The sequence below is a fragment of the Sciurus carolinensis genome, chromosome 10 (assembly GCF_902686445.1).
Source record: "Sciurus carolinensis chromosome 10, mSciCar1.2, whole genome shotgun sequence".
Classification (NCBI taxonomy): Eukaryota; Metazoa; Chordata; class Mammalia; order Rodentia; family Sciuridae; genus Sciurus; species Sciurus carolinensis.
The window spans coordinates 120,202,492-120,216,192 of NC_062222.1; the positions used below are offsets into that span (position 1 = coordinate 120,202,492).

A 13,701-nucleotide genomic window follows, 5' to 3' on the forward strand; every position below is an offset into this window, starting at 1 on the left:
TAAATAGCTTAGACCTATGATAAATGTTAATTGTTGGTACCAACATTCACAAAGTAGTTCACATTTCTTTGTTTCTAGAAGTAATTAAATTAAAAAAATAGTATGAGAGAAATCTAATTTTTTTCCTTAATGAGTATGCTAGGTCAGCTTCAGGAGTTTGTGTAGCATCACAGGCAACAATTCTTGGGACCTAACTCTTCCCATTTCCGCCCAGTCTTATAGCACACTGCACAGATTTGTATTGTCCAACTTTGGCTAAATTCTGTGGTGCTTATCAATTTTCTTATTGATCTCTATTTGATTTGCCATCCTATTCTTTTAGAACTTTCCCAGTTGGCAAGTAGACCTTACATCCCCTGTATGAGAAGGCTGTCACTGACGTGAGCTCTCTCATTGTCTGCTCTTTATATTTTATTTTTTCCCTCACTTTCAGTCTCAGAGGAGGATACACCCTTTTCATTTTCAGAGCTAATATCTTCACCTCTGCTCTGAATCCTGTTTCCTTGACTTTAACAGCTGTTGGTAAGCTAAGGTCATTGAGGAGCTTGTTTATGTGTGACCTATAAGTTAAGAATGGCTTTTACATTTTAAAGGATTATTTATAAAACAACAAAGAATAATACAGGACAGAGATTGTTTGAGGCCAGAAAGATTTAAAAGACTTACCACTGGCTAGTTGTTGAAAACATTTGCTAATACCTGCTTTGGAATTCTGTTCCATCAATTATCCCCACCCTCTCTATGTGCATTGTTCAATGCATCTGTGTTGAACACTATTCAACTAGGACTGCAGCTGCCATTTTATCATGGAAAGGAAAGTCGTCATAAAATAAGTGAGTACATGCCAGATAGTTTAAAATGCTGTGAAGAAAAATAACGGAGGGAAGAGGGAAGTTGGGATGTCCAGGCTAGGGAGGACAGAGGAGGCCTCACTGATAGAAGAGCACTGAAGACAGGGAGGTGAGGTGCACTTGATAAGGGCTGACCTGGATCATGTGATCATTGTCAGAGACGAGGGTAAGTTTATGGACCATAACTAATCTTGAGGTGGATAGTGGTGGGATCTGCTCTTTAGAGATGGATGGATAAGTTATATCAAAATATTTATAACTCTAGTCTCTTATTTCACTGTAAACTTTCAGCCAAGAATATTATAAATATTCTCACATATGATCATAATAATCAGGAAAGGTTCATTTTCTTCCCAGATACTACTTTTCTGTTAAACAAATGTATACTCTCTCTTCTTCCTTTGAAGCCAACTTAATATTTTTAAAAAACTATTTTTATTCACTCTCTATACTTCCCCATATATCAGGAAATGCTTGCAAAAAATTTTCCATCTCCATGGTCCTAACTTCTTATTGCTAAATGTAGGGATCTTCTTTCCTTGTGTATTGTAGTTAATGGTCTCACATCAACTGAAAGTTCCTTCTCAAACTTTACCATCCCATGGCACTGATGACATTATATGAATCAGGCTCCTTGTCACTGAGAAACTTCTACTGTTTAGTTGTTTGCTTTTTGACTGATTATCTCTTCTGCCATTCTTTAAGCTTAGCTACCTTCCATCCTACTTGTTTTCATTCTCTATCAGTATCCTCATCATTAACATATAATCCAAACTTCAAAAGCTCAGTATTCTGAGCCTCCTCCTGGACACTCTATTTCTATAAATGATTTGTCACCTTCCTCATCTTTCAGGGCAGAATTTTCAGGGCAGAAACTTTGAGTCATTTCTGCTCTGGAGTCCTCCCTTAGCCCTGACAGGGAAATGTCATATGCCCCCTTATGGTTCTTGTAGGGTAATGGGTGCTTTAATCTTCAATCTAACATCAGGAGCTTTATTCTTCCTCCCTACCCCATAAACATACTTCTGATTCTCCCAAACTGATTGTCATCCTTTCTGTCTCGGGTGCAGGACAAGAGCTATAGACAATGTTCTCCTCCACCTCCAGCCCTGTCCCTGACTCACTCCTTCAAAATTTTAAACAATACTCCTAGAAAGATCTCCCTGACATGCCCTGCTCCTCATCCCAAGCAATGAATTCATGAGCACCTGTTTCAGCGGACCAGTTCTGGCTGAGGCACCGCTTTTTGGTGTGTTGACCATGCTGTTCAGTTCTGTCTCCACCACTTTCTGCCTACAGACACATGGGTAAGTTTCTTAACCCATTTCCTCATCTCAAACTGCTCTTAGACAAAGGAAAGTAGGACTGGGCTAAGGGCCTTGCTCTGGCCCTCCTCTAGCTCTACCCGGACCTCAGAGACCATACCTTCTCTTAGAGATCACCCCCAGGCCCAGAATTTCCCAGGCCACAGGCTCCTAAGCCACCTCCCAGGGCTTGCTCTTTTGGGTAGACTTACCTGCCTGAAGGATATGTACTTTAGGACACAGATGTGACAAAAGGATGACTATTTGTGGAAGCATGAGACCTGTACAAAATGAAAAGGGGGTAGGACACTATGGACTAGGGACAGCTGATGAGTCTGAGAATTCTGAATTTGAACCTGGCCTTCCAGATTGTTATGAAGGTATACGTGTCAAGGCAAGAAAATGGAGTAGACTTTAACAGTTTATTAATTTGACTTATGATAGGTTGGCCTTCATTTTTAGCACTGTCCTTGGCCCTGTAAAGGTTCAGAATGAATCTGCATTCGTCTATAAAATGGTGACAATACCAATGAGATGGTGGAGATAAATATGATAATGTATATAGCACAATACTTGATACAAAGTCAGCACTTGACATGTTGTTTTTCTTCCCTTATTTACTGCCTTATAATCAGTTTTTATTTTTATCTCTCCAAACAAAATAATTCCTTTGAGCACAAGAAATATTTCTTATTTGTCTCTATCCCCAGAGATAAACAGTGCTCAGGAATATAATAGGTACTCATAAATGCTTGCAGAATGAGTATATGAAGCCCTAGAGAATCTGCCTCTACCATTTTTCACCATTTATTTCCTGGGCCTATAATCAAGTTCTGGTGAACTCTTTTCTATCATCCTGCAAAAACCTCCTGATTGGTATTCTTTCCTTCAAACTCTCAGCTCTCATACCAACTTTTGAAATGGTTCAAATTACTTTGTAAAAATGATGATGAACCATGAAAAAGGCTTCTATATCTATTGTTTACCTCTGATTATTCATCTACCTTTCAAATAGTCACTGAACTCCTACTTATTCAATTAGCCAATATGTAAAAATCTATTCTTTAGCCTCTGGAGATATTAAAGTGAATATATCACTGTTCCTGTGCTTATGGAATTCACATTATGGCCTTGTAATATTGGCTAAATGTCTACAGAGTGGAATTCAAAACCTTTGATCTGGCTCTAAACACTTACAAGCCTGTCCTGAAACCGGAGCTGCATCTGCAGTCCCTTTGCCATTCCCTCAGACTCCTATCCTGTGTGTCATAGCCACGCTAGATGATTTGGCATCACGGACCTCATTATGCACTTTGGCACTTTGGTAGCTTTGAGCTTGATGATTCTATGTACTATTCGGCCTACCAGAACTTTACCAAGGAGTTATAACCTCAAAGAAACATCTCCTGACCTCATTATCATAATTAAATGTTCATATTTTGGATTTTCTGCCACTTTGCTCATAATTCCACACTATTATTTCACTATATTTTGTTATACTTAGCTGTTTAGCAGACTGTTCAGATAATAGGAAATGTGTTTTATTTATCTCTATACCTCTCATAGTGCTATACACATACTGATATGTTTTCTAAGTGAATGATTGGGGGATAGATAAATAAATTACGAACAGAGAAGCAGCAAGAGAAGTACTGGTCTTTAATCAGGAAATTAGAACTCCACTGTGGGTTTGACACAAACCAGCTGGGTGACCTTAGGAACCAACCTCCAGAGCTTCAGTTACTTGTATGATACATAAAGGGACTAAGATTGTCTCTGAAGCATAAGCTAACTAAAATTCATGTTAACAGTTAAGTTTAAAGTAAATGCCAAAAAGAATTGTGAGACTTGACAAAAACTGTCCATATGAAGATGTTTCAATGGTAAGATTCTTTACCAACTTTAAGGCTCTTTAGAAACTGAAAATTAAAACCAGATTAGAAGGACATTGAAGGTCATTATGTTTTCCTAATGACACCACAACCATTAAACCCAGGGCTAGAGGGCACCTAGAAAGAGTACTCAAATGTCATCTTTCTTCTTCAAGTCTTTTGCTCTCTTTATGTCTTTGATTGAGTATTTTTTTCTCCCTGTGAACACTCATCATTTTTGAACTCCTGCCTTTGCTATTTTAGTTTATCTTCTTTATTAGTTATAGCCTGAGCAAATAATAAAAAAATTTGAGATCTTTATATATAACCCAATTAATAAATGGGTAAAGGAACTACACAGATATTCTAAAAAAAAAAAAAAGAAAGAAATACAAATGGTTAACAAATATATAAAAATATATAAAAAATGTTCAACATCCTTAGCAAGCAGGAAAATACAAATCAAAATTACATTGATATTTCATCTCATACCAGTTAGAATGGCAATCATCAAGAATACAAACAACAAATGCTGGCAAGAATGTAGAGGAAATGGTACACTTATATAATTATAAATTCCTGGTGGGTCTGCAAATTGGTACAACCACTTTGGAAAGTGGTAAGAAGATTCCTTACCATATTGGATTAAACTACCATATAACACAATTATCCCATTCCTTGATATTTATACAGAAGAACTAAAATCAGCATACTACAGTGACATATGCATACCGATAATTATAGCAGCACAATTCACAATATTTAAGTTATGGAACAAGCCTAGGTACCTGCTGACAAATGAAAGGATAAAGACAATGTCACACACACACACACACACATACACACAATAGAGTTTTATTCAGGCATAAAGAAGAATGAAAGTGTATCATTTGCTGGTAAATGGATGGAACTGGAGGACATCAAGCTAAATGAAATGTCAGATTCAGAAGGCCAAGGATTGAGTATTCTCTTTCATGTGTAGAAGCTAGAGAGAGAGAGAAAAAAAAAAGAGTAAAAAACAGAAAGGGATCTCATGAAAACAGAAGGAAGACCAACAGAGTAAAGGAAGGAGATCAAGAGGGAGGGAGATAGGTATGGGGAAGTACTTGGAAATGAAATCTACTAAATTATGCTATAAATGAACATATTACATTGAATTCTGCTTATATCCATAATTATAATGAAGTAACTAAAATAATAGAAGGGATATTAGTAAACTAGAGCAAGTTGATCAGGGTAAGGGAGGTGGGGAGGGTAAGGGAAGGCACTGGGGAATGAGATTGATCAAATTATGTGCAAGTATGAATATTACATAATGAATCCTAAGATTATGTATAATTATAAAGCACCAATTAAACAATATTATTCACAGTTAATTACATTTTTACTACTTTTTCTCCAAGTTCTGGAATTTATAGTTGCTCTATAAGCAACTAGGTTATAAGCTATTTGAAGTAAGACCCACATTTCATTCTTGTATTATCTTCTGCATCCAACATTGTATCTTCTAAAAATGAGATTCTCAGTTCAATATATATTGTTAAGAATGCAATTTGAGCATTTATAAGTATTATAAAGGATTAAAAATAAAACATTAAAATATAAAATTCATCTATGAATAAGTAAGATACAGAAAAGGAAAGAGGCTCCAATAACTCAATGTTGAAAAGTTAAATGATCAATGATGTCACACAGACATGAGTTTGAATTTTTTTGACTTTGGGAAATTACCAACTCTCTCTCAAATTCTATTTTCATTTGTGAAAATGAAGATAAACAAGAGCGAGTTCACTGGGTTGCAATGAAACACACGTGCGTTAATGTATTTAAAATGCACCAGTATGACATTTAGTGTACCCCTAGCTATTTTATGCTCTCCGAAGGGAGAGTACCACATTTAAGTATGAATTTAGACCTAAGAAAACCTATTCTTTTTCTGTCTGAATTAGATAAGAGTACACTTTAGTTTAGCCAAGATTACAGGGTATAGGCTCCAAAAAAGGCTACAGAGTCTGCTTTGTTGAAGAAAGACACAAATTCTGGCAAACAAGAGCAAGAGGCCTAAGAAGCAGTGAGGAATCCATTAACACCCTAGGGCACATACCACCTAGAACATTTCTTTGATCTAAGAGGTAATCATATTCTTGGCCAGTTTTTTTCAAAGTCCTTTCCTTTGCCTCTCATCACTTCAGCTTCTCAAAGGTCAAGTTTCATTCACCTGGCTATCATTCAGGAGTGCGCCCAACAGGCATTAGCATGCAGGGGAAACTTCTGGTATCTGCCCTCAAAGTTCTAGGAGTATGCTATGGGTAATTGTTTTAAGAGTCTTGTCTTCCCTTATGCATCTGAAGAAAATCTAACATATGAACTGCCTATTGTATTCAATATATATGAGAAGATGATTTAATGGGCTTTGACAAAACTCAGAATGGTAAACATTGTCAGCAAAAATAAATCTTGAATTAGATGAGATATAAATAGCAAACATGACTCAGAAAATACCCCAAATATTAATATGCTTTGCACTTACTAAATATTTTCCCTTCCTTTCCTCACTGATTTTATAACCCACATCTGATCCACTTCAACTTCATCCCAGCTGAAAGCAAACTGTTACACTCTTTCATTTGGGATTACTTGGGACAATTTATTTAATTCATTTGTTGAAATAATCATTTCCTCTGTTTATTCTCATTCCACATATAACCAACAGGTCAGTAAAAGTAAAAATTAAAACAGTGGATAGTTTTCTAGTTATTTTCATTACCTTTCTCATTTAAAACTCTAGACTATAACTCTGTTACTTTATTTCAGTAGTTATAATTTTCCAAAACATCAGAATATGACCATATTTGAATACCAATTTAAAAGTCATACTTGAAATAAAATTTTAATGAGGTTTTCAATTTATGTCTAAATTTATACTTCAAATGAATTTTGGATTATTAGGTTTTCAAATTAATTAATGTAGATGACAAAGGATATTGCTATTTATCAAAGAGATTTAAGATTCATTGTTTCTTCTAAGAGTCTTTTCTAATCTTTGTTCTGAGGGACTGTCCTGTGTGCTGTAGAATGTTTAACAGAATTTCTTAGTACCCCCCCACCCCACTATAACAAGTCTTCAGATATTCCCTGGGGTATATGTGTATATAAATTGTGTGTGTGTGTGTGTGTGTGTGTGTGTGTGTGTGTGTGTGTGTAGGGGTAATGGCCCCAATTGACAAATCACTGTTCTAGAGTCCTTCCCTAACCAGTTTTCTCTAGCAATTATTTATTTTTCCCACCTTGCAGGAAACAAATGGTATTAATAAGTTAAGATTTTTTAAAAAAATCACTTGTAATAAAGTCTCAGCCAGACTTATCTGTTATTTTCCCTATAAGTTTAGGAAAATCCTTCCCATTTCTGTTCATTCTGTATTCTGTGTTCATTCCTGCATTCATTTGCCTACTCATTCAGTATTAGCTGAGCACAGTCTTTAGGCCATGCATAACTCTAGATGCTGGCCATGTTGCTCATGAAAATTGTTAAGGTCTTTGTTCTCTTGAAGCTTACATTCAAGGGACATTTTTTCCTACATACTAGTCAGGATGATCTTTCAAAAGTATTAATGAGGAATCAGAGGAGAGCCATCACAAGAAGAGTGGAATAGCGAACTCCTAAACTCTGACCCTTCATCAAAGCAATGGTTAAGCTAACAAGAGCATTAAAATTAACTTCTTTGAACTCTTTACTCTAATAAAAAACAATGACCAAGGGAAAACTTAATGAAAAAAGAATTTCAGAAAGAAAGATAGTATTTTGGCATCTTAATTTACCTGCCTACTATCTCCTACACTCCTGCTTGGCAGCAGCCATGAAAACAGCAGACCGGGGAACGATACAGAACTTGTATAAAAAATTTTTATTTGTGTGTTTTGACCTGTTTAGTAGCTACCTGAGGAACTGGCTCAGATTTGCCTTTGTTTCATCTGCCTAATCTCAGAGCTTTCTCAGTATAGAAGTGGCCTGCCAGGCATCATTTGTCAAGAGTGTTCAAAGGCAAATATACTAGGTGTTCTCCCACCCCAACACCCCTGGTTATGAGGAATACTAGATGGGGCAAGTACTAGACAGACTGAAAAGCAACAGATGAAGAGGATGGGGCAGGAACTACATGAGAGAATGAAGCTTTGAAAAGCTCTTGGGGGATCTCAAAAGACACCAGAAGACCTTAGGCTTTCTTGTCTGTCTGACGTTTAGGCCCTGTGCAAGAAGGAAGTGAAGGCTAAGGCAGAGTTGTACATGGCCTGGGTAAGTCCTGGAGGGGTGATCCACTCCAAGCAGATCTTCAAAGTCTGGAAGAGTGTGTTTTATTTTGATAATTTGGTTGTACACATTTAAAGAATCTCTGTCAAATCACTAGCTGACCATCAAACTAATGGAGCAGAGACTTCGGTGTGTGCGCAAGACAATCTTTATAGAAATAGTTTAGAAAAGTCATTAAACGAGCAACTATTAAAAAAAAATAATGGTGGGAAGAGAATCTAACTTCCAGAGTTATTATAATAGTCAAGACAGCTGCCACCCATTTTCTTTTAAGATGTTGATAGACCTTTATTTTAATCATTTATTTATATGCAGTGCTGAGAATTGAACCCAGTGCCTCACACGCGCTAGGCAAGTGCTCTACCACTGAGCCACAACCCCAGCTCAAGACAGCCCATTTTCAAAGGGAGACCAGTAGAGGAAAGAGACCAGGGGTTGGAAGAAGAGGGAGAGGTAAAATGCTGGGGAGTGATATTGTCCAAATTATATCATTGTATTATGTACATGTATGAATACACAACAACAAATCCCATCATTATGTACAGCTATAATGCACCAATAAAAACGTGGGAAGAAAAAAAATAAATACAGTCATATATTTAAAAATAGCCAATTTTCAATAATGAAACAAATTACTAGACATGAAAATAAACAAGAAATTATAGCTTGTCCACAAGGAGTGGGGAAAAGAAACTAATAGACACTGTCCTTTACATTAACTGTCTTCTTATCTGACCTGGTCCCTGTCTATTTCTCCTACATTACCTTGTATCAGCTCATTATCAGTCACACTAGCCATCTTGGTGCTCTTCAAACTCTCAGCTTGTTCCTACCTTTAACCTTCAAACACACTCTTCTACTTCTTTGCATGGCTCACTCTTCACATGCTGGTTTTTGTTCTATTCTACCTCCTCAGAGGTGCCTTTCCTGGCTACCTTATCCGAAATAGCCATGCTTTCTCTAACTTCCTAAAATTTCCATTTTCTTTCATTGTTCACTTATCACTGTAAAATTTTCCTCCCCCTATACTTGTGTGTCTCCTTTACTAGCATGTAAGATCCTTGGCAGCAAGTACTTTATTTGTGGCTGCTGTGGATCACGTACTTATAGTCATGAGCCACAACAGGGCTAAATATTTATCAAATGAATAAAGACTATTCATACATGTTGAATAACTTGCACAACATGTACAAAAACAAACATGAAAAGATTATAAAATTTCTGCAAGATTTTTCCTTCAGTTCAGAAATTTTACTTACCAGCTATTCAATGAATCTACTAGAGAGTCATTTGATTCCTCAAATGAAGTGAGAACTATTTGAGACAACTATGGCCTGTCCTTTCAATCCTAGGGAAGGTAATCTCAGGTGTGGGTGTGGCGTTAGTGGTAAGAAAATCTCTGCCCACTGTAAGAACACAGCTCGTCAAGGGCTAAGTGTGCCAGAGAATTGCGACAAACCTGTGTTTGCCTTTGGAGGCCAAGAAAGACAGGCCAGTTTGCATGGTGGTAGTGGTAGAGGTGTCCTTGGGATTTCACAGTAATATTATCTTTGGCAGAGGTTGGAAAATGAACTGGGTAATATAAAAATGTTGTTTAGTATTGCCTAAGGTAAAGAAAAAAGGGACAGTAGACTGACTAGCCTTTGTCCTTTCTTGTTCTGCAACTTAAGACTTATTGCCTAGAGAAAAGAGTCCTCCTTGATTCTGGTAAGTTTTAAAACAACCTGAGGGAAGAAAATATTCTATAGAATTAAATTTATGAACAGATGCTAGCTTATTTTACTTTGGACTAAACTTTTTATTCTGGATGAAAATCTTTCTAAAACCTAAGCAACCTTCACTTTTTCAATATATTAACCACCTTTCTTTTCTTCCAAGAGAGACTATAATAAACTCAGTATTTTCTGAGGCTTTAAGGTCATTGCAATAAGAATTCTGTTTTTGAAGCCAGACAGCTTGGGTTCAAAATCTGACTTTGCCACTCACCAGCTGAACAGGTTCACAATCTGCGCCTCAGTTACTTTATCTGTAAATAGGGATATTAGTACCTGACTCATGAAACTATTGTCAATATTAAATGAGTTAATGCATGTAATATATTTAACACACTGCCTTATATATAGAACTGCTAGGAAAATGTTAGCTGCTACTACTACAACTTTTCTCTCTCTCTTTCCCTCTCTCTCTTTCTGTATATATATATACACACACATATATATGTGTGTGTTGTAGCATATATATATGCTATAACTTATAACCTAGTGATACCTTTTCAAAGGGTATAAAGTTATTGGTTTAACATAAGATAGAACCAGGTTGGTTTACTGGAGTGCTTTCAAATACTGTTTTATAGTTTTAATATTTTCTTTTATGAGGTTTCTAATTTCACTTCTCACTGTTGTTAGTCTTTTTTTGTATTTGTATCAGTCTGCCTCCATGTTTCTATTTTTGCAGGGGGCATAAACCAGGTTTGTTAGACATATGGGTTAAATAAGAGATAATGTGTTCCAAACTAAGTTGACAAAGCTCTCCTATGTACAGAGAGAAAGAACTGGAGTCCATAAACTTTGTTTTTGACTATTCAGAGCTATTTTATTTATTTTTTATTTCCTATTTCTTACACAAGCCAAAAAAGTTATCAGACAGCTTCTCGAATGACTGATGTAACAATATATATATATATACACACACATAAAATTTACATATATACGCATGTGCATATACATATAAATGTTAAAATTAACAATGAACAATTCTCTAATTTAATTCGATAAATGCTCATAACATTCTTACTAAATGATAGATACCAGGGAACAATATAATCCTGAACCTTCTGAAACTTGCAATATCAAGGGGGAGGTAAAGTATAAACAAAGAAAATATAGTAAGAGATACCAAAGGTTTCTCCCACAAGGTCCTATGAAGGCCTAGAGGAAGGGCCCTTTACCCAACCAGGGATTTAGGCAAGCATCAGTGCTGAGCCTGGATGGCAGCTGGGTGGAGAAAAGTTATTCTAAGCATGGGAACAGGGCAGGTATTGAAATAGGAAGCAGTACAGTTCTTTTGTGAGAGTATGATACTATGTATAACAAGAAGAAATTGTTTGATAATGCTATGATTAAGAAATGAGAATGAGGGCTGGGGAGATAGCTCAGCTGGTAGAGTGCTTATCTTGCAAGCACAAGGCCCTGAGTTCGATCCCTAGTACCACAAAAAAAAAAAAAAAAAAAAAAAGAGAATGGGAAATGGTGAGAAATGAAGCTAGCAAGTAGACCGTACCGGGATCAGACTTAAGATGTCCTCATATGTATGTCATGCTGAGAAACTCAGATGTTTCTCAAGGGATAGGAGGTATAAAGAAAATTCTCAGGGAAATATAAAGTACAAAGAAAATTCTCAGGAACAGAGTGCTTGCTATCTCTAGCACCACAAAACAAACAAACAAACAAAAAAACCAACAACAATTTTGAGAAAAATGGCAATCTTCAGATTTTCCTTTTAGATGTATAATTTAGCAGGTTATAAGACGGAGCAAAACTAGAGAAGACAAGGAAGAGAGACCAGCTAGGTGGATGTTGCAATTACTAAGCTAGAGATAGTGAGCCTGGAAGCAGGTGAGGCAGTAGTCTTGGTGTGGAAGAGGGTCCAAGGTATGGAAGATAAAACTGCAGACAATGGGGTATGAGACTGAGAGGAATCTAGGGGAACTACAAGGCTCCATGCTTTGAGTTACTGGATAGAGGATAATGCAAGTAACTGAAAGAGGAACAGTGTTTTGTTTTCTTAAATTTAGCTTCCCCCTTTTTTTATCTCTGGGGACATAAGAAGATAATAATTTAGGTTGGTACATATTAAGTTTGAGGTAGTCACAGAAGAGGTCAGAACTGGAGACAGAAATTTTAGAGTAATTAACAAATAGATCCATGAAAGCAAATGGAAGCTCCTAGGGAAGGCAGCAGAACAATGGTAAGGTGTCTAAAGAAAGGCAGAAGTAAATAATCCATAAATAAAACTGGGATTCCACATTGAGAGGCCCTGAGAGAGAACAGCATCACGAAAACCATGGTGGTCAGTAGAGCTAAATATATTCATTTACAGCTACATTTTCTGAGCACTCACTATGTGTTAATGTACGCATTGTGCTGTTTTACATATCATATCTCATTTATTCTATTATCCACATGCTACAGTTGATGAATCTGAAGTTCAGAGAGAAGTCATGTAACTTACCTAAGATCATAGGGTGAGCTGGCAGAACTGGGATCTGAACCCAGGTCTGCTGGATTACCAAGCCCATGTTCTTAACTCTGCTGGGGTAAAAGAACTTCTTCAGGATGCAACTTCATATCATCCTAATAAGGACTGCTATATATTGCTTTCCTAGGAAGCATATCTTAAAAACTGTCTAACAATCTCATTTATATTTGGTTACTTCAAAATAGATTATTTCAGTGATAACTTCTTCATAATCTTTGTATTTCATAAATACTACACTGGTCAAATTATGAAAATAAAGTGCAGCACAAGACAACTCACTTCTTTGACTACTGCACTGTTCCAATAATGCTGAAAGGAAGGTCCAGATGGACTAGTGTTCCTCAGGGGAAACTACGCACCTTGACTTCTGCCTACTCAAATTTCTCACAAATTATTTGTCCCAAGGAGAACCAGAGAAGGTATGCATAGTTCAGCATGGAAAAATTCACTAAAGTATGTATTCCATGGAAGACTTATTTTAGATGAGAAATTATTTTCCACTTAAAGATAGAGAATAAGAAAACCTCATTCCTATTTTATAGAAGTTGTAATTTTCCAATTTCCCACTAGGGGAAGCAATAGCATTACTCTTACCATTTGGTGGATAAAAGACGGCATATTCTTCTAATCCTAGTTTTCCTGTAAGAGAAAACCATAGAGAGTTTCGCTATGATTAAAATTGATTTTCAAAAATTAACTTACTATGTAAATATACTAATAATGGAATTTTCAATACTACTATAGTCTGATTTTATTTTATTTCATGATATGGAATTGGAAAATTTGCCAATCTGATAATAACAAACCCTTTCATTAATTAATCAATGATATAAACTTCAGTACAAGGGAAGTGATACAAAATAAATAATAGAATGAATGCTTTCAAGCTCCTTAAGCAAGTAAGAAGGGAAAAATCTATAAGCATTATTTTGCTAAATATAAATAATTCTAGTCATTAAAGCAAGTTCTAAGCTTTGCAATATTTCATTAGCTTACATATTTATGGAATGTGCTGAAAAGCTAAAAGTTAAATGTCTTTAACTGTATGGTGGTCATATTTTCTATGATCAGAGAAGGGAGCTAAATATTTGAAATCAGAATGTCCTAGA

General features: G+C 36.1%; 1 protein-coding gene across 4 annotated transcripts in view; it reads right to left on the minus strand.

The window, feature by feature from the left end:
* The window catches only part of Tbc1d19 (TBC1 domain family member 19), a 129,111-nt gene that overhangs the window by 22,993 nt on the left and 92,417 nt on the right, over positions 1–13,701 (minus strand). For all 4 annotated transcript variants that reach the window (XM_047566816.1, XM_047566815.1, XM_047566818.1 and 1 more), the window contains one exon: positions 13,187–13,231. In XM_047566816.1, the coding sequence (XP_047422772.1) occupies positions 13,187–13,231 (45 nt within the window). The remainder of the gene's footprint in view (positions 1–13,186; positions 13,232–13,701) is intronic.